The sequence below is a fragment of the Anneissia japonica genome, unplaced genomic scaffold, assembly GCF_011630105.1.
Source record: "Anneissia japonica isolate Jap-2015-1 unplaced genomic scaffold, ASM1163010v1 scaffold287774_len439945_cov178, whole genome shotgun sequence".
Taxonomy (NCBI): domain Eukaryota; kingdom Metazoa; phylum Echinodermata; class Crinoidea; order Comatulida; family Comatulidae; genus Anneissia; species Anneissia japonica.
This window is the reverse complement of record NW_022725867.1, coordinates 292,962-314,592: the sequence shown is the minus strand read 5'-3', so window position 1 is coordinate 314,592 and position 21,631 is coordinate 292,962. Positions and strand designations below refer to the sequence as shown.

Genomic DNA, 21,631 nt, shown 5'->3' with positions numbered 1-21,631 from the left:
ATCACCCTCTTTAATTTCTTTTGCTGATACTAAAGGAATTACAGATGATTGCAGTTTTTATTTTTTTTACATTTTAAAATTGTATTTTCAAATGATGCTGTACACCAAATAAACTCAATTATTTGCTGTATTTTTTGCTCCATAATATATAAATAAGCAAATGGTAAATGAATGAATCAGAAAATCATTAATACCATTAATTGATTAAGTACAAAGCATCTATTAATAATAGACTGATTTACCTATTTTCTTTTGAATAAAAACTGTTGTGTGCCCATATATAGTCATAATGTGCCTATATATGGTCATGATGTGATTCATCATGACCGCATTTAGGAATGTCATGTTTTTGTTTAATCCAGACAGGGGTTAAGAGTGGAATATTGAGCGAAGTGTATAAATACGATACCTGTCTTTGATGTGATCTGGTTCGGCTGTGAAGATGCAGGAACTTATCACAATCGGCACAAAGGTTCCCACATTGGTTGCAGCTTACAATCGCTGGCGTCTCGCTGTCATCGTGGTTGTCACAGAGAGGCTGCAAAATGAATGAACCATGGTTACATATTAATAAATTATACAGTAACAGATGTTTTAAAGATCATGCGCAATTCCACCTATGTGTTTTTTGTTTGGTTTTTTGTCATGTTTTTCCTTGTTTTGTTTAGAATAGTTTACTGTAGTTTTAAGTTTAGCTCCGGGGCCACCTTACAGGCTTTTGCCTCCTCAGTTGCCAGCACTTGTTAGAAATAAGTGAATAAAGTGAAGTAATAAAGAAACATTACCTTGTGCTTGGCTGCCTGTCCGTCTTTCTTGCTTAATTCACTTGAGGAAAGTCTCTCCACGTGCTCTTGCTCAAGAACACACAGACTAGCCAATGACAACCACAGCTGAGGACAAAATCATATCAAGTATAATTAGCATAAGATACTTTTTCAGAGTCTCGGTTTAGCTTACCGTAGCTTTTGTTGTCTTCTCAACAGCGTCAAGTAGAAGTGGTTGGCGCATCGATTGTGGCTTGGACTCCCAACCTTGAGGTAAGGGGTTAGAAACTCTCGCTGTGCAAGTCACTTGTGTCCTTGGGCAAGGCATTTATTTACGTTTGTGTCTCTCTACCCAGGATCATATGATTCTATAATTTTTAAGGGTGTTTCAGCAAAGTATTCATATTCAACACTGAAGAATGAATATTCAGTTTAAAATTATAATAACATTTTAAGCGATACAGTGTAGGGAAATTTTTAGCATTTACCGTGTGCGTCTTGAGGCATTCAGCAGGAACTCGTTTGGACTCTTCTATTCTTGTGAGGGCAAGTAACGCCTCTGCAACAGCTGCCTTACACACACTAGCCCATAGGTCTCCTAGTTTCCCCTGTAAAGATAATCGAATGGGTTATATATATAGTTACTATGACTCTTCTACTTTATTGACAAGCTGCTGTTTTATAAAAAAGCGAGTGTAATTACACCTACCAGGTACCCACTATACTGCTCTCTCCACCCAGGAATATAAATGGGTAGCTGCTAAGACTGAACACCAAATACACAAATTATAATCATGGGATACTCCACAGGGAGATAAGTTTGTGTGCAATAGTTAATTGATCCATGAAACATATAGAGCCTTGCATAACATGATGTGTTATATGAAACATATTATTGAGTTAAATGGATTACAGACTATGTCAACCAACGACAGTTTACACAAGAACTTCTGCAGCATCATTTCTGAACAACGTAGAATTTGGTTAAAAGTTTATTGGAGATGGATTACCATAGCGATATCCTTGATCAATGTTATGGTGCTCTCAGCGATACCATGTGACATCACACCTCTGATCCACCATCTCTTGTTTCCAGCAGTCTCCTCAGTTCCATTACTGAAAATTAGTTCAATAATAATAATAATAATAATAATAATAATAATAATAATAATAATAATAATAATAATGTTACTAATACCTAACTTAAGTGGAAATTAGACAATGGAGAAGTTAGAGAACAATTGAAAAAAATGATGTTATGGGGAAAATAACAACAACAATAATAATAATAATAATAATAATAATAATAATAATAATAATAATAATAATAATAATAATATCTGTCATAACCTCTATGCGCATCACAACATAAAATAGCAAAGAAAAAAAAAAAATTAATATTTACTATTATTATGATCCACTGAAAAACACACCTGCACCAATCCCGCCCATCCCTAGCAGAAAGCTAGAAATCTTTAACTAAGTACGTAATCATTTAGATAAGGAGATTAAAATGGCAAAAACTTTAGAACTTCCAGAAGAAATAGTCCCATGGATCCCAAATATAGGAAGAGAAGCTCCTCCCCCAAACAAGATAATGGTCTTAACTGTCACTCTGTGCCCTCCTGCCAAAAACAATGGGCATATTTGACTGGTTTATTTTATTGACTACTATTTTTCGTTGAGTATTATTTTCATTCGACTGGTTCGTAAAATAGACTTTAACTTAAACCAGGGTGCATTAATCAGTGTTAAGTTATCCATGTGGCCAAAGCAAACATGGCCGATTGGTCAGATTAGCAACAACATTTGCGTTAATATAATTTTAAGATTTTTAGATAAATTTTAGATTAAATTTCAGAAAATAAAAATTATAATATTTACTCACATAAGTCAAAAAATAATTGTAGGTTAACAGAATTCAAAAACTGGATGAAAACATTTTTTTACGAAAAACCCATACTGCCACAATCCGAAGCAGCCTTGATTACGCAGCGTGTATCGCGGTAACTATGCAGCCATTTTGTTTTGTTGAGTATCTAACAGTTTTCTATTTGACTGGTCGTCTTCGTTAAATAGGATTTTACCATTGCGCAGGTGGGCGTAGCTTAACGAAGAACGACCAGTCGAATACAGCCAATTTTGATATAATTATGTGCATAAAAAAACATGTTTTTTTAACTCACATATTGGTTGAGGCTAGTGTGATAGATTGGACTAGCTTCCCACTACCAGCACCTTTCATCTTGGTCTGCACTGTCAAAGCTTTTGTGATCACTGCAAGGAACACCTCCAGCACGCCCAGAGTTTCCTCTTCCTCCTCTGAAGCTTTAGGCTTCTCTGCGGATGATGTGATGCAGTTGATGTCCATTATCGGGAGAGTGGAGCCAGTGATGGAAGCAAAGCGACTGGGGGTTATTTCTGGTAGAACTTTACGCAGGATGGCTGTTACCTACAGAGGTACAAACACATTTTATTATTATTGTATTATCGGTAAACATAACTTCTTATTCATAAAATAATGTCCAACACAGTGTATGTAGCTATATATATTTAACACACTGTGCTTTTCATCAGGTGCTACTTATTGTAGGCCAGAAAAAGACAACATCAGAACACATACCTGTCTTTGTACTCTTGGAGAACCAGTATGCAGCAGGGAGAGAAGGTCTTGCACAAGACTAGCCTTCTGGGCAACATATGCCCTACCGACACTAGAACCACTAAGGGCGAGGACCATGGAGAGTAATTCAAAGCAGTAAGCATCCGCAGATGAGGCAGGCTGCTGCTCCGGTGGGGACTGACCCGTCTGCTTAGTGAGGCTAAACTCCCATTCCTCTCTGGTTTTTGTTGTCTCTTTGTGGATGGCTTGGACAATGTGACTGCAGACTTGCTTCTGGAGGTTGGTAAGCTTGCTGTTACTGAAAAGGATGCCTACCATGTGTTCTTTGAGGTCTGGATCTCCACTGTCCTGATTTAAAAAAAAAAAAAAAAAAAAAAATTTAATAAGTACAAATTCATTAGCTGCAGTTTTGCACTAGTATATCAAGGCAGAGCAAAAAGCTTACTAACCCCTACAGTTTTCTACCCACCCCCCAAATGGAAATGCCTGAAGTAAATATTTTTTAGCTCATGAAAATCACCTCATCACTTTTTGTGAGGTAGCACCAACTCACTTAATCATGGAGCTCCCCCCTCACTTTTATATCATCCATCATCAGCTCCCCCATTTCAAAACTCCTAGATACGCCCCTCATTTTCAGCTGAGTCAATATTATTTAAATATGAATCAATATTGAAGACATTTACTTGTTTTGTTCTTGAGCTTTCTTTGTTCTTGCCGTTCTTGACCATGTCCTCTGCCAGTAGCTTGCCAAAAACCTGCGAGGTCAGGAGTCGAAATACTCTTAAGGTTTCAGCCTCACAATTTTTCTGCTGTGCAACCAAAGCTGACACTTGACCTGATAAAATGAGGAAAGGAACAAATATATTAAAAAACACACACAAAATAAATGGAAAGACGAGATATATTTTTAAAAAAAGACACACAAAAAAGGATGGAAAAAACATATAGGCCTATTAAAAAAAACATAAAAAAGAATGGAAAAGAACAGATTATATAAAAGAAAACACAAAAAAAGAATGGAAAAGTATGGTTAGTATCACAGAAGAAATGGGATTTAAGGAGCTTTTTTTTTATATTTAGTGAGTGTTTGATATATATTGGAATCTGATACATGAGGGAAAATAAAGTATTATTACTGACAGATGGAAGAAGAAATATTTCTTAACAAAAATAAAGAAATTTTCAAACTTGAGAACTGACCTAAGTTGATACTAGTTCCTTCTTGGTAACCTAAGAATTTGACCTGACGAACCCTGACATGATTATCAGGTCCTTTAAGGGTGATCTTGACAAAAGTGAGGTCAAGGTTCATGAGGTCACATGATATCCAACCTGAATGGCGAAGATCAAGTGGTGTTTGTTGTACTGTCATCAGGTCCTCTGCACTACTACCACCCTGAAACATGACCTGTGTTATTTTGTTCTAAAAAAAAAAAAAAAAATATTTTGTTAATATTAAAAGGTGAGAGGACCACAAATATAAACTAACATAAATATAAATTTATAAATTTTATGCTAGTAAGGGGCCATTCACAATTAACACATCCATGAACGTACAACCAGTATTCTGTAAGGAGGGTGTATGCCCATATATAGTCATGATCTGCATATATATGGTCATGATGTGATGACATCATGACCATATTAAGGCATGTCAAATAAAATATGATAGTCTGGACAGGACTTTGTAGATGTGTGAAAATGCTGGATTCAAATTATTCAAATGCTTCATTGTGCAAACAAAGCTCATTGTTAAAGAAACATTATTTATGAGAGAGTGTTTTGAGAGCATAGAGCTATTAAACAACTAGAGTGCTGACAAGATGGCGAAGCAATGTAGAGTTATGCATGTGTACCATCCAAGATGGCCGCCATAGGAAAGCGCCACCTTCAGGCTAAGTATACATATTATTACCATAAATAAGCCCTCTGACCGACTATTATTTCATTAATGATAATTAGTATTGATAATAACAAATTATTAAACTATCGTAGCCAAAAAGAGGCCAAGTAGAGCATCTTATATAAAAATAAAATAAAAATAATATCGTGTACATTACATCTATACACCGCAACGCTCGAGTTTAAAACATACAGGAAACTAGCAGTACTGAACTTTCTGTGTAAATTGAGGGCGCCATTGAAAATGATAGTGCTCAGGCTAAATTTGATTGGCTGAATCTATGGCAGCCATCTGCTATAGATACTCTGCGTATTTCGAACATCGAATACATTGCAGTTAGCGCTCTAGTATTCTTATTATATCTCTATGGTTGAGAGTAACTTGAATTTAAGCCCTCTGGCTAAAAGGTCAGTGATGAAAAAATGATCTTCATGGTTCAGCAGACACATTAGCTAAACTGTTCTCAATTCATTCTATAAAATTTGACACTTACAGCAAGATCTCTGGAGTTATCGATGTGGAGCATTGCCATTCGTCCTACAAGACCTTTGGGGATTCCCAGACTAATCCACTTGGTCTTGTTCCGGTCTTCATCTCCAGACTCCCAGAAGGTTTCTGTGGCACCATCAGTCAAACTGGAACACATTGATACTCTGCTGGACACACGGACCTCTACCAGATGTGTCAAATCCTTAAGGAGCTCTACCATGGCAGAATTCTAGTGAAGAAAAAGAAATTGGCTAAATTTGTATGTCATCAATTTAAGATTCAACGATTATATAACTAACGGCAGATCCAGTTCTATATATATAACCAAATACAAACAGCACAATGCGCTGAATAAAAAAAATTTTTAGCAACTTGTGATGTTATTTACAGACATTTATACATTAATACCTGTGCATTTTTTTCAACTGCTGTTCCATTAATTGCTAGACCTCCCTCATCTACTTCTCCTTCAGCCTTGGACAGGATTTTATTGATATTACTAAACACATGTGAATGATGGAGGAATATGTGGTCAGCCGGTTGGAAGCGCAGGCACCAGCACCTCATCGCCATCTGCTGGAGAGCACTACCAATTGGCAGCTGCATCATCATGTCAGAGATAGTTTGCAGGAGTGTATGGAATGCAGTTGGTAAAGGATTGACAGCATCACCAGCTATGATGATGTCTGACAGTGGATGCTCGCACATAATGTTGTCTTTCTCCTTAAAATAAAGAAGAAAAAAATATATATTATATTTGAAACTATGTATATATAAGCATTTAAAAAAAGGATGATTATCCCAAAATTCCCATAAATTATCATACAAATACATTAATATTTAGAAAAATGAAAAAGCAGAGAGTAAGATTAAGTACTTGGTCTTGTTCTTTGGGAACATTCTTCTCCTTTTCCTCGCCTTCTTCATCCTTTTCCGTTGGAGCAGGTGCCAATCCAACTACAAAGTGCCAGAGTAGGTCATGAAGGCAGGTTAGCTGAGTCACACTACGCAGGAGCCAGTTAAATGCCTTGAAAAAAAAAATATATAAAAATTAGAAAAACATGAAATTATTATTGCAAGTTTGGCAATTCTGGTTGTGAGCTACCAAATCTAAGAATAAAATGGGCCTAATAATCTATACAGAGGTGTGAGAAATCTGTTGTCAATGTAGAGGGGCTAGTAAATCATGCAGAAGTACAAGTATACAATGAGGTAGTATTCTGTAGGGGCTATTAGTTTATGAAAAGGAGCTAGTGGTCTGTGTAAAGGGGCTAGTAATTTACGAAACAGGGGCCAGTGAAATATGAACATGGGCCAGTGATACATGAACAAGAGCCAGTGATATATGAACAGAGCCAGTGATCAGTGGTGGATCCACAGGGAGTGAATAGGGTGGCTAGCCACCATGTCCCCTTCTGTTACCTTTAAACAAATGATCACTTGTCTTGTGTGTGTTTCTTGTGAATACATGTTGTGTGTAGAATAGAAGGCTACCCTGTAAAACATATACCTCTTATTTTAAGCTTTTCAGGGCATCTAGCTGTCTACTAATATAAAAAAAAAAATCTAAAATGTGAGGGGAATTAAGTCTCCCTCCCAAAAACCACTGCCCCCACCCCGATTTTGGTGCTTCGCACCTTGCATTATTCACTCCCCTTTGCGAAATAATAGATCCGCCACTGGGGATATATGAACTGGGCTAGTGATCTGTACACAGAGCTAGTGGTATAGTACAGGGGCTAGTAATTATGAACCAGGGCTAGTGATCTATGTACAGAGGCAAGTGATGAGTGTACCTGTAAAGCATACACTCTGCAAGATGCTTTCCGGACTGCTTGCCGCATAGCGAGTCTGAGGCCTTCAAGGTCGTGTCGGTGGGCAATAAAGTTCATAACTGGACGATGCAGAGCTCTACAGTTCCGTGGACCGTTGTCCATGAGTTTGGCCAGCAGAACTGACGGACGACGCAGCAAAGATGATCCACTTTCAGAAGCTGCAAAACCAAATATCATTATTTTTAATCATGCCCCTTAAGATGACATTTTACACCAAAATAAGTGCATACCACTTTCAGATCTTTAAATCAAATTTGACAGTGTGGACAGAGCTTTATATCAACTTTGATAGTGTGGACAGATCTTTAAATCTAATTTGAGTATTATTTCTGGTTTTAATGTATACTATATATTGTGTTTACAAGAAGGAAATCTAGGGAAGAGAAATACACATGTTGAGCTAGACCATTATGTTCTTTTGACACCTTCTGCCATATTATCTACAAGGACATTTTTCACTCTCACCTGAAGAGTTGCCACTGTTGATCCGTCGCCTCACTTTCGTCTTTCCGTCGTACTGTTCACCTGACGTGGTCATGGAAATTGAGCGGACATACATAACACGATTCACTGAATCCTGATCAGCCAATGAACTTGTTGAGATAGAATGCTGTGGTGGGCCAAATGCAATATTACCTACAAAGGATAAAGCATATGATACTAAGTTTGGTATGGGGAAAACTAATACTAGTGATAATAATGAAAAATAATACAACATGTACAATAAATGACTCAATTATATTTGTTTTCAGCTACAGTATTGTGGTCAAAGATTATAGCTATACTGTAGCTATTTATAATTAATATTGCTAGAGTTATTGTGATTATAATTATATTTGTTATAACTGGTTTTAATTGTATATTTATAGTTTTATTGGTTGTATTTGAGACATCAGTTACTAAAAATATTGCTATTTGCTGGTCTATTGTATTTTCTCTAACCTCATTGCCATCCAGGTTATATTACTGTATATGAAAACACAAAGCAAAAACCATACCTAGTTGTCTGTCTTCAGTTGATAGCGCCTCTAGCAAGGGATTGACATCTTCACCTGCAACGTGGAATGCCTTACCAGAATTATCTGCCATATCTTGATCTCTCTGCTGTCCTCCCATCAGATCCAAGAACTTGAAAGGCACAAGAGGAAAATGTGGCTGTTGTAACGATGGTTGATCTATTTCACTGACACTGGGAAGCTCAAACCGGGTCATTCGGTGCATAGACTTGGTGCCCCCAGATGAAGACGTTCCAGCAGAACTGGCAAGATCCAGTAAGAACATAGCGTTTGCTTTCATGACATTATGTGCTTCAAGTGGTGGTAATACTTTAGGTGTTTTAAGTGGAAGCGGTTTTACTTTTAGCTTTTTAATTTTCTCTTTCGCTTTTTCTTGTCTTTCTTTCACATACTTTTCCTTGCATTTGTCGCACATCAGATACCAGCTGCTACCACCGATTCCACCATCACCGCAATTACCAGCCCATCCTCCACAATAGTGCCCACTGCTATTATAGCCCTGGCCTCCGGCATGCTTCCCACATCCAGGATGATTTTGCTTCATGTGGTAGGTTACTGGATGTGGGAAGAATCCGTGACAGAGATCACATGTTGCATCTTGGTCAGATCCTCCAGCAGGAATCCCGGCAGCTTCTCCAAATAAGTTCCCTCTGCCACCTCTAATGGATTTCTTCTCTTTCTTCTTTCCTTTTGAATCCTTTTCTTTCTCTCTTTCACGTCTCTCAACTCTACCCTTGGATTTTGTGATTGGAGCTGGGCTTGGTAAAACCAGTTTCTGTGAAGCAACATTCACTGTTGCAGATGTCAACTCTTCCCAGAAGCTCAGGAGATATTGCAGTGTCAATGGTAGAGCTGACTCAGTCTCAGCCCCAGCCTTCTTTTCAACTTTGGTCTTTCCAGACTCTAAGCTTGCACTCTTGTGAAGGTCTTCTGGGCCAGCACTTGAAGACCTTGCTCTTATGTCATCATTTAGAGATGCTTTCACTTCAAGTGGAATTCTATCTTTCTGCCAGGCAGCAGATTTGAGTGTCTCTTCTAAAGAACGTGCAGCAGTTGAGATGTGATCAGATGACTTGGATCTTATTTCAGATATTGATACTGGTTTGTCTGAACTTTTGCCATCCTTAGCTTGTGATGGCATTTCATTTTTATTGGATGTGAGCTCAATTGTTCCCATAGTAGCTAAGAAAGAACCATCTTGAATTGCTTTGGATAAATCCATTGAGTGCCTATTTTTGATTTTTGAGTTCCTATCAATGTCCTGTTTGTCTTGCTCTCGTTGAGCGGCTTGTTTCGTCAATCCAGGGTTAAATTTCAAGTAAGAAGCGCATGCCATTGCATCGTGAACAATACCCTCGTGCCAAAGAAATGCGGCAAAAACAGCTCTTACACATTCGGCAACAGAGGGCGCTATAGCTTGCCTTGCAACGTCTTTAACCTCGGTTCTTTTTGCTCCTCTTGACCTTGCTGGTGAGCGATCTTTTCCAGATGGGGAGGATGTCCGTTCTCTTCTAGAATACTGTGATCTTGCTTTCCGCACCATCTTAGGTGATCCTTGCATTTTTGGAGAGGATGGGTTGGAACCAGTACCAATACTGAAATGTCCATCAAGAGTTCTGGTGAGTGATGATGACCTACTAGCAGGGGATGAATCTCTACTTGCCACTCTAACAGGGCTACTAGTTCCAGATTGGCGATTTGAAGCTTCTGTCTCCCTTTGCAATCTTCCCGGGGAACTTGCTCTCATCTTTGAGAAACGAGACTCAATCTTTTGAGAGGAGACTAATCGTGAAGATGGCTTGTCTGTCTTCTTTATGTCTGTTTCTCCACATTCATCCTCAGATTTCTGTAGCTTATCTTCCAGAAAAACTTTACCTTCAAATTCTTCACTCCAAGACTTGGTCATAAATGGGCCGCCACCACCAAACACAAACGGCTCAACTTTAGGGACCTCATGAACCTCTGAAAAAATGGAAACATAAAATAGATTTAAAACTTTGACAGTTTTAGTGTTGTTGTAGTCATTTAAGTATAACAGAAAGACAAGTTCAATACATTGTATTATAAATATATTGTATTGTAAATACTGAAAAGACTTAATCATTACGATATACTTCAGAGCATTTTAGCAGCATTACAAATTGGCTTTGTATATTTTGTTATTCTGATTATTCTAACTCCAGTAAGTACATCAATTGAATTTCTAATTCACCACATTAAATCATCAAAAGAAAGACAAACCTTGCATGTTAAATTTGAATGCAGGGTGTGTGAGGGCATTCTTAAAGTCAAACCCTGATGTCTTACTGGATGGCAGACTTCCTCCATTGATCTTGAATAAATTCTGCGTGCCAAGGATCTCGCTACCATCCTTCTTCATCATCTCTGAATTTAAAGCCTTCTCGTGCACAAGGTACAAAATCCCTTTGCCTTTGGCAAGTGCCCACGCCTCACCCTCAATGCTGTCACAGTACCGAGACATACTGTCCTCATCCAGCTTCACCCACAAGCATCCGTCATGTCGCTTTACCTTCAAAGAAATACAATTTTCATTAATTTACCTACTAAAGAGAACCTGGGTTAAAACTGTAGTCCTACAGATAAATGTGCAACCAAATTATTCTGTAAAACTATACTGTACAACTGTTGTACTGATTAGTCAGTACAACTCACATCACAAACTAACAAAATGGAAATAGATTGTTTTAGTTCGTGAAAACAAAAACAGCGCATTAAAATAAGCGCTGTTGTCGTTACAGACTTTTGTGTGGTAAACAACAGAAAAGTGCTTGAAAATCAATACGCACTTATTTTGACTCTATTTTTGTTTTCATGAAATTGTGCTATTTCATGATTTGAGCGACGAGTTGTTTAGTTTAAATGACACTCTGGGAAAACCACTTTTAATTGCAGGTGTACTTCCAACTACAACACAGGTACAGGTGTACTTACCTGGACGACGTTCAGATGGTTGCCCTGTACCATCATTCCAATAGGTATGTCCTTCAGACTTGGTCCGCAGCGTATGTTATGGCCTGAGGCACCGCAATGGATCACATGGTATACACCACGCTCAGCTGTAAGCAGAAAAAAAAATTAAACAAATCTGTAGTGATGTTGTTAGTCTATAAGTGAGATACTTAACCTGTTTTCCATTAGGCAAACTTATTTATGGGAATCGAAAGCGTCGGTTTGCTTAATGAGCTCTGATTGGTTGCGCAGTTTTTCGCTTGGCAAAAAGTAGAAACAGTTCTAACTACCAATTTCACTGACGCGACAAACTCCAATAGAATGTGAATGTGCATGAACGGACGCTTTCAATTCGCACAAACAAATTCGCCTAGTGGAAAAGAGGCTTTACCTGTATAAACCGATACAGTATATACCTAAGTTTACTTTGAAACTTAATTCGCGAGCATAAAAGAATCACCTAGCTCACTTATACACCTGCGCGAATGAACAATATCCTTAAGGACAAGCATTGCAAACTGTATGATGCTGGTAATTTCAAACTCCATAAAGATGATGATGATGACGAATTTCATGATGAGGATGATGAAGACAACAAAATCAACAACCTAAAGATGTTAGCTGACTTACCAACAATGTTGCCAGCAATGCTTCCTAAAGCTTTGCTTTTGTCTGCCTTCTTTTCTTGACCTTTCTTCTGATCTTCTATATTTTCCTTATTTTCTTCCTTTTTCAGAGTTTTTGATTCCTATTGGTATGAATAATTATTATTGTATCATAATCAAAATCATCATCACTCTGCTGCTACCAGTACTAATATCAGTGGGCTTGAATACCCTAGTGGTTAAAATTCTTGCATTTTAATTCCACGGTTCTGGGTTCAATTCCTGCCACAACAAGAATTTTTCTTACAAGTCTAGTCCCTAAGCCTTCTAAAGAGACTTGGTTTATAAAGCATCATTCTCATCCTGTAAGTGGCAAGCGTACTTGCTGTTGGAAGGAAATAAATAAAAAATAAATAAATCATCACGACCACCTTTCACCACCAAATGCAACCCTCACCACCACTTATGTCAAGAACCACCACCAATCTAATCACTACATCTCAATCATTCATTGTTCATGGCCAATCACCACTCATCCCAATGTACTCCTCTATCCACACTAATATTTTGGATGGTTAAATGATTGGTCGGTTATAATATCATCTTCATTTCTATGGTCTGTTATTTGGCTTAACTTACATCAACAGGTATAAGGAACGTCTTTCCAATATGTTGATTAAACTGCATACACCAACCTTCACGGAAACCATTCGTGCCGCAGAATCGATGAATACTATCTTTGTTCAAACGAACCCAAACGCCATCTTCATTCTGAATCTGCAATAACAATTATCAATGATCAATCAATCAATCGTTAATTTAGCTGACAAAGAACACGAGGCAAAATATTTGAAATGAAAAGTATTGAGAAAAATATACAACACAAAAAATAAAATAACAAATACAATACGCTTCTCTTCTTGTATTTAATTATGTCTAAATTTTACCTCTAGATTCAATTATATACATTGTATATCAATCAAGAATAGAAAAATAATAGAAGGACAACTAAAAACTTACCTCATCAACATATGTGATAATGCCATTTACATCAATCTTGCCAATTTGTTCACTTTGTAAAGAAGGACTTCTGCGTATTCGTAGTCCACTACTGAACTTTGCAACAAACTGTCGTGTCTAAAGGAAAAATCATTAGAAAAGGCATAGATTACAGTAAGGATGAAATGCGGATAACATGTGGTAGTCAGCATGTATATGCGGTTTTCCGAAATGGCCAGTTCTATTACTTATTTTTAACAATATCCTACCTTATTTGGTTGTGATTGGGTTTTCTTTACAGGAGGGGGAGCTACCACACCCTGGGGAGGTTCCCCAACTTCAACCTTTGGAACATCCTCTGTAAAACAAGTATTGATGATTAGAAAGTGACGGTAATAAAATGAAGACAATAAAAGTGATAACATTAAAAGTGAAAAGATAATAAAGTAATGAACTTTATAGTGATAATAATAAAAGTGATGAATAACATAAAAAAGATAACAATGTAAAGAATATTATAAAGTGATGTAAAAAAAGTGTTGATAATAGTGAATATTAAAATGAGACCAATAATGTGAGGATTAGTGAGGATTATAATAAGTGATAATAATAATGATGATGATAAAAGTTAATATCCAACAAAAATCTCTTACCCATTGGGTAGCCATCAATGGTGAAGTGAATTGCATAGAGTCCCGATAGGCCTGGCGTCCAATGCGCGCTGAAGCTACCATCATTATTAGCTCGTACAAGCATACTCTCACTAGGCCTACAAGGTAATTAAACATTTCCATATTAATAATATAATAATAATACACTATATATGTTCTTAATATAGCACCCTATAATAATCTCTCAGATGCTTCCTTAATAAATATTGGGAGTTAGTCCCATAATAATGGTAGACTGGCAGAAAAAGATCGAAAGCCATAATTTATTTTAAATTTTACTGGTGTAAGAAGCATGCGAGAAGAGGATCTAAGTAAACGACCATACTGGTAAGGAACTACAAGTTTAGATAATAAAAAAAAACAATTAACAATATCATTCATCAAAGATGACTGACTTTGTACTAGTCTCTGTTTCAAACTGTTGTTTGCATTGGGCTTTAGTATTGCTTTGCTTTGTATATTATAATATTACCCTTTGAATGATATCTCTATATAACGCCGTCAAATGTGCCTACATTATGCAAATTACCTTTTCGCTGGCAAGTGGGCAAATCTTAATTCTTCAAACGAGTAGTTTTCATATTCTTTCATCATAGTGATGGAATTGTATGCCATGCTGTCCTTGCGAATCACCGGTTCAAAGGATGTATCGACTTGTGGCGTGGGATGACCTCCGAAGGTCATATCTTTTTCACCCTTCCTGTTAGGCTTCATAGACTGGGAATCAAGATGGTGATCCTGTTTGCCGAGTGGGACAGCCTCTGCTTCCACCTTTAACATAAAATACAAAGTGTTTATTCCTCTGGCTAATCATCACGAAAATGCTTTGTAAACGGAGAGGCATACTGCCGGCTAAACAAATGCTGCCTATAAAATATGCAATTAAGGCCCTGTAATCACAACATTAATAATATTTTGTATAATTCTAATTAAAAAACAAGATACAAATATATTTGATTCTACATATATCAGATTTTTTTTACGAACAAAGCTCAGATTGTTTAGGTCGATGTTGCATTACCTTGAGGTGTGGGACGTGCACCAGGATACCGTATTGATCATGTGTTTTAAGCGTAATCACAGTTGCTTTACGACATTTCAACTCGTCACGTTGATAAATTATATCGCATTGCTTCGGTTCTACATACGATTCTGGTTGAAACCACCTACATGAAAGAAACAAGGAAAAGTAATTTTATTATAAAATACACGGTGTCTACAAATAGTATTTTTTCGTACCGAGCAAGCCTTTCATCAGTGTTGGTAAATGTAAATTGATCAGTCTTTTAAAAAATAGCAGGGGTGTATGCATGTATTCAGTAGGGCAGATGTTTATGTGACATATAAACACTCTTACTTAACACATTTTCCATCATTGTTATGTGTACAATGAGTGGTCTTAGAAAAATGGAAGGGGTGTTATGTATATAGATTTGTTGTTTGGTGTGTGCTTGTGTTATGCGACTATTTTGATGTTAAAAAATTCTTACCGAGCAAGTCTTCCACCACTACTGTTAGGTGTGCAGTGGACGTAGTCTTGTAGAAATGAGCGTTCATTATATTCGGTGTTAATTGGTAAGTTTCCACTGAGTGCTTGGTGGATAGTTGGAGGAGTTGCCAGTGCAAAGCCTTTAGACAGCAGCACAGAATGCAAATTAAATATCTGAAAATGATAAATATAAATTACTAATATAATAATAAACAGAGACGGAGCAAAAGATGTCCGAAAGTACAGTAGGTCAATGGGAGGGGGGAGGGATTCAATCACGAAACAACACTATTTTTTGCCAGATCAATTGATATTTGAATATCATTTATATGTATGATAAATAACAATAATTAAAAGCATGAAGGACAGTTATTAAAATGATTGATACCAATGATGATGATGATTGATACCAATGATGATGATGTCATAGACATGATGATATCATAGAAATAATGATGTCATATACATGATGAAGTCATAGATATGGTGATGATGCATATACATGATGATGTCATGAGTATAATTTTGACAACCTGTTGGGCTGCTTCAGTGATTGGTTCTGGTTCTTCCTCCGTTTCCTCCTCTTCCGGTGGTAAACTTAACTCTTTCTTCATCAATGATGATGCACACATTCCCCCAATGTGAGACAATTCTTTCTCAAGGTGAAGTAATCCCTACAGCAAAGTTTAATGTAAGATCAAAAATTATATATAACATCATCTATCTTAGCATTTTTGTCATTAAATATTAATTAATGCTATACAAGTTTAACAATATCAAATAATTTCTTTATTAAGCATGGATAATAATTGAAAAAATGATATAATAATTTTCGAATAATAAATTAAAATTGCATCAGCAGTAGTTTTGGGATTCGATTCTGTAAACAGCCACTTGAAAGCACATGGCGCTCATAAATACATATTAATGTTGTTGGATGACATTAAGTAGGTACAATATGTATTCCCTTTAACCTTGGCTCTTACCTGTCTTGGTTGTGTTGGCCATTCATAGCCCACTACAGCACACTTAAAGCCATACCGACTAGCCTTCTCATCTTTGACGTAATCAGAGGCGGTCTCCAGGGAGAAAACTACTTCATTACCTAGAAAGAAAATCAACAGTATTATTAAACAGATTTAAATACACATTATTTAATATACTAAGCACTTTGATTTAAAGGATAAAATGTCCATATTATGTTAAAATTTGTAATCAAGTTAAGTATATTAAACTGGTCAGTTTTTACTTAAACAGGAATTTATCTAAGCATATCTGAGCCAGAATGATATTGAAATTACAGGAAGGCCCTGCCCAGACCAATTTTATTTGACAAAACATGTGACATCACATCATGACTATATATGGGCATAAAAATAAAACAGAGCTTCATACTTCAAACATTTGACTTTAATTTATAATTTACTGACCTGGAAGAACGACGGAGTTTGTTGGCCAATTTGAATCACCATGGAAACGATTAAGTACAGGCCAATGTGTATTTTTTGGTTGCAGTTCATCTCCTTCTTTCACAGCAGGCTTAGGCTGCCCTCTAGCGGGGATGTAGAGCTGTACGCTATCCTCTTGTTGTGCTGTACCACATTGTTGATCAAACTCAAGGATCAACCACTTCACAGTGTCTGGATATTTCACCTGGAATTACAAGATTCAAAGATAACCATTCAAAGTTCAAAGTTCAAGTGAGGCCCTTCTGGTACCAGTGGCGAATTCGGCAGTACACAGGGAGACAATTCTTAACTCATTATTTAATAGTGTGCTGCGTTCTCTAACAATCTTAAAAGCCACATTGCACAAGAAACAAATGGCCTGAACATCTCTTCCGAAAGATGATTCGCTATTGAAACTTAAATTTCAGCCCTCAAGCTGGAATACAAAATCAGTGACTGCAACTGAAGCAGGAATCTAATCTAAACAAATTTATACGGTACAGTGCACATAATGGCTATTACCAGTTTAGCCACTTAGTTAAGATAAACAATGTAAAAATGATCCTCAACTCACTTTGTAATGAGACACAGTGGCAGGCTTATATGGATGATCACTCTCAACTACTGCATAATGGTTGGACGTTGTCACTGCATTGCTGTCGGTCATAATATCTCCTGATTGCCCATTGGCTGATGAGTAGTTAAGGGGAGGGTCTGTCTGAAGATTGACAGCAGTAACTAAAGGCAACAACTCCTTAACGAGACCCAGAACCTGAACAGCACTCTGAAAACAGAATAAAAATATGAAAATAATCATACAATTGTAGAGATGGACAAACACAGTGCCCTGTGGTTGTCGGCCGATGTGATTATCTAGGGAACGCAACTCCATGATGCATGCGCAATGGATCATTATTCTAAGCCTGGCCAGGCAAGGCGGGGCTTAGCCTCGGCCAGACCATGGGTGGGGTAGGCTAGGCCTAGGCTAGGCTAGGCCTAGGCTAGGCTGATGACAGCACACTGTGTCGCATTGGCTAGCACTTACAGGGAGCACAGTTGAATTTTTTGTGAGTGCCTGGCTTAAGAGCTGATGTGACAGTTTACAGGAGTTGTTATGCAACGGAGGCTCCATAAATTTGCTGACATCATGGAGTCCAAAAACAAACAGCCACCTAGATCCTCGGTCAATGTCTCACAAAAAAGTATCTGCGAGGTTGGGGTTGATGCAAGATATTTTATTGCTTAGGAGTGCATAATATTTGCTTTTAGATGACAATATTAGGGATTGGCAATTTCAATAACTTTGTTTGGATAGGCAAATTAACATTTTAGTACGACAACCGCGTCATGGTTCCGGGAATCAGGGAGTACATGGATGTCTGGCGGCACAATTTTCCCTCCTGACTCCCGCACTGGCGCCGCCACTGGTTGTACAAGCGTAGAGGAGGAATGGATGAATAACTTACTCTAGGATCCGATGAACCTACAGGAGTTGTATGAGCCAGGACAAGAGGAAGTAGGTGTGTGAACAGCTGAGATTCACCAAGTGTGCTGGCAACCTCTGACCCTGCAAGTATAATAATATTGTGTTAGTCTTACAAAGCACATCATGCCTACAAGTCCTCTATGTGCTTCACATTTAGATTATAAGAAACTATCAATATATCAATGCTGTAAATAAACTAATAATAATAATAATAATAACAATAATATAAATTAATCAATAAACTAATGTAATATAAAATGCAGTCCATTATATGCTAAACAATATTTTATGTCTATTGTTAAGCATTGTCCACACTATTATCTTTTCTTCGTCAAAAAACTGTTGTATGCCCATATATAGTCATGATGTGCCTATATATGGTCATTATGTGCCTATATATGGTCATGATGTGCGTATATATGGTCATGATGTGCCTATATATGGTCATGATGTGCGTATATATGGTCATGATGTGCCTATATATGGTCATGATGTGCCTATATATGGTCATGATGTGCCTATATATGGTCATGATGTGCCTATATATAGTCATGATGTTATGTGGTGTACACAAGATCATATTATTACCTTTTAGAGTTTCCTGAGCTCCCTGAAGCAGGTCACACGCTGTATGAACTATTGCACTTGTAACATAGAGGGCGTTTTTCCTGGCTTGGTATTCCATGTCCGCACTCTTAGTTTCTGGTCCAGACTTTTCACATTCCAATGCCGTGCTGTAGATGATATTGAAAAAGGTTATCTAATGAAGGTAGCCTCAAAACAGCGCTATGTTGATAATCATAGGTTCTCAGAAATAATATCACATCGAACCATAAAAGAAGGCCTGAAAAATCTCATTTACAACTTTTATAAAACATTAAAATAATTCTAAATACTGCCACCTGTAAGAATACAATACTACATAATACCCTTTATGACATTTTAATTACAGGTTCTTTGAAGCCAGGCTACAGAAGATAAAAATATTTTGATATATTCAATTGCACAACTTAATGGTGTTTAATCAAAAAAAGTCTGAAACGGTTAATACGATAATATTTAAAAACTGGGTGATAATGGGTGCCTGGCTTGAAAGTTGTACTTACTTGTAGTAGAGTATCTGTGGGATCTGGCCTCTTGTATGATTGGTTCCATTACTGCTAAGGACACATGATGTGAAAGTGAATGTTACTCCATCTGAGCACTTCACCGATGACATCCCATTGTCACCATTGACAGTGCGGCTGCCATGGTTACGTAGTCTCACAGCATACTTTACACCTTCCTGAGATTTGAGATAACAACATTATTATTACATCAGAGTCAAGATGAGAAAAACGTGGAAGGGAATAAAGTGAAAGAGGATGAGTTAGAAAATGAAGTTGAGGAGAATGAGGTGAAAGAGAAAGAAGTGAAAGAAGATGAGTTGGAAAACTGAGGTTGAGAAGAATGAGGTGCAAGAGAATCAAGTGAAAGAAGGTGAGGTTTGTGTGGATGAAGTGAAAAAGGAGATAGAAGACGACAATGCAGAAGAGGGTGTTGTGGAAGAAAAAAGATTAAGATGTAGAAGGGATTGAGGTGAAAGAGGATGACTTGGAGACATGAAATAGAGGAGATTGGGGTGGAAAAAAATGAGGTGGAAGAGAGTGAGGTGAAGAGACAGAAGTAAAAGAAGATGAGGTTTGTGTGGATGAGGAGGAAAAGTGGATAGAATTAGAGAAATAGAGGGTGCTGTGGAAGGAGAAAGAAAATGAAGCATTTAGATAAAATGGATGAAGGACCGAAAGAAAAAGACCACCAACACTAAGTTCAAAAAACGTAGCATGGCGTAATGGGGTTCGCATTAATGAAATTGTTTTCATTTCAGGTTAGAGCATTGCTTTTTATTTCCATTATCAAATCAAAATTGTAATGCATTATGTAAATATTGATACACAATCATTTGTAAAACAACCTTTGTGTGTCGTCACTTAAAAAAAAATAATAACACACCTTAATCTGTACTGGTTTTTCAAACTTGATTTCAGCGATATCATTGGTGCAATCATCAGGACAGTACATCCCCTTGATGAGTTCAAGAGTATTCCAACGATGACCATGTCCATCACCTCCCTCACTCTGAAGATAAAAACAACAAAAGTGATTGGTTAATAAAGATGATATAGCATTAGTGATTGGTTGAAGAAGAGAAAGATAGAAAGTGATTGGATAATCTTAAAATTCTTACATTGTCAAGAAGCTCCAGTTCATAATTGTATCTACTATGGCCGCCGTAGACACAGAATCCAGCAATGACGATACCTGGCTTATCCACGCTGAAACAAATGGCATCGGGTGTTCCGTTACCAGTGCTCCATCCACGAGCTTGGCTACAACGAGAGAACCTTGAGGGTGTCTTACACAGAGGTCGAGATGTAGCTTGATTTTCACTCTGGTAAGGAATAATATTTGCATATGTCTAGTGATAGAATGTAACTAACTTCTAGCATGTAAACAATGCAAGCAGGATATGAGGCTTGCCTTCCACAAACCAGCATACTGCCGCTGATTGTTAAAGTCAAACTTCGGAGGAAAACAATTTTTGGACATGTTGTACAACTGATTTTTCTAAGACTGAAACCAGAGCCTTGCAGGCGTCAAAGTTCCTATGCATGATACATGGCTTAAAAAGTATATAGGCCCTATATATATATATATACGTACATATATATACATATATATACACATATATATACGTATACACGTATATATGTATATACGTGCGCGTGTGCATATATACGCGTGTACATACATACGCGTGTGTATATATATACGCATGTATATTATACGTATATATATATACGTGTATATACCTACGTATATATATAATACGTATATATATTATGTATATATACGTGTATATATACGTATATATGTATACGTGTATATATATATATATATGTATACATAATATATATACGTGTATATATATACGTATATATATAAGTATAAATAAAATATGCGTGTGTATATATATACGCATGTATATTATACGTATATATATATATATATATACGTATATATGTTGGGTCAAATTTGTCACGGAGGTTGAAAAATACAGGGGGAGTCTTTATGGCCCAAAATAGTGATTTTAGTAATGTAATTCGACAGGCAAATTACAGTAATATTTTTAGAAAATGTCTTTGAAAAAATTTCGTAGGCATAGGGCCTAGGCCTAGCTAGGTATACAATAATTTCATTTTAAAATAGTTTGGAACGATATCAGGAGTGGGGGTGGTGGCAGTGGCCTACTAGGACTACAATTTATTTGAAGCTATCTTGGGTCTGATC

General features: G+C 37.0%; 1 protein-coding gene across 1 annotated transcript in view; it reads right to left on the bottom strand.

The window, feature by feature from the left end:
* Nucleotides 1–21,631, bottom strand: part of LOC117112946 (E3 ubiquitin-protein ligase MYCBP2-like) — a 52,905-nt gene that overhangs the window by 8,528 nt on the left and 22,746 nt on the right. Inside the window, exons 31-63 of the mRNA XM_033256165.1 lie at nt 20,529–20,732; nt 20,294–20,419; nt 19,408–19,586; nt 18,890–19,035; nt 18,282–18,382; nt 17,390–17,599; nt 16,798–17,020; nt 16,354–16,472; nt 15,901–16,041; nt 15,369–15,541; nt 14,900–15,044; nt 14,408–14,649; nt 13,861–13,976; nt 13,477–13,565; nt 13,229–13,345; nt 12,848–12,985; nt 12,234–12,351; nt 11,586–11,710; nt 10,875–11,163; nt 8,616–10,595; nt 8,083–8,253; nt 7,579–7,775; nt 6,660–6,809; nt 6,191–6,505; nt 5,787–6,011; nt 4,591–4,813; nt 4,074–4,225; nt 3,388–3,735; nt 2,951–3,216; nt 1,775–1,880; nt 1,253–1,372; nt 786–890; nt 410–538 (exon numbers count right to left, since the gene is read on the bottom strand). Of these exons, the coding sequence (XP_033112056.1) occupies nt 410–538; nt 786–890; nt 1,253–1,372; nt 1,775–1,880; nt 2,951–3,216; nt 3,388–3,735; nt 4,074–4,225; nt 4,591–4,813; nt 5,787–6,011; nt 6,191–6,505; nt 6,660–6,809; nt 7,579–7,775; nt 8,083–8,253; nt 8,616–10,595; nt 10,875–11,163; nt 11,586–11,710; nt 12,234–12,351; nt 12,848–12,985; nt 13,229–13,345; nt 13,477–13,565; nt 13,861–13,976; nt 14,408–14,649; nt 14,900–15,044; nt 15,369–15,541; nt 15,901–16,041; nt 16,354–16,472; nt 16,798–17,020; nt 17,390–17,599; nt 18,282–18,382; nt 18,890–19,035; nt 19,408–19,586; nt 20,294–20,419; nt 20,529–20,732 (7,488 nt within the window). The remainder of the gene's footprint in view (nt 1–409; nt 539–785; nt 891–1,252; nt 1,373–1,774; nt 1,881–2,950; nt 3,217–3,387; nt 3,736–4,073; nt 4,226–4,590; nt 4,814–5,786; nt 6,012–6,190; nt 6,506–6,659; nt 6,810–7,578; nt 7,776–8,082; nt 8,254–8,615; nt 10,596–10,874; nt 11,164–11,585; nt 11,711–12,233; nt 12,352–12,847; nt 12,986–13,228; nt 13,346–13,476; nt 13,566–13,860; nt 13,977–14,407; nt 14,650–14,899; nt 15,045–15,368; nt 15,542–15,900; nt 16,042–16,353; nt 16,473–16,797; nt 17,021–17,389; nt 17,600–18,281; nt 18,383–18,889; nt 19,036–19,407; nt 19,587–20,293; nt 20,420–20,528; nt 20,733–21,631) is intronic.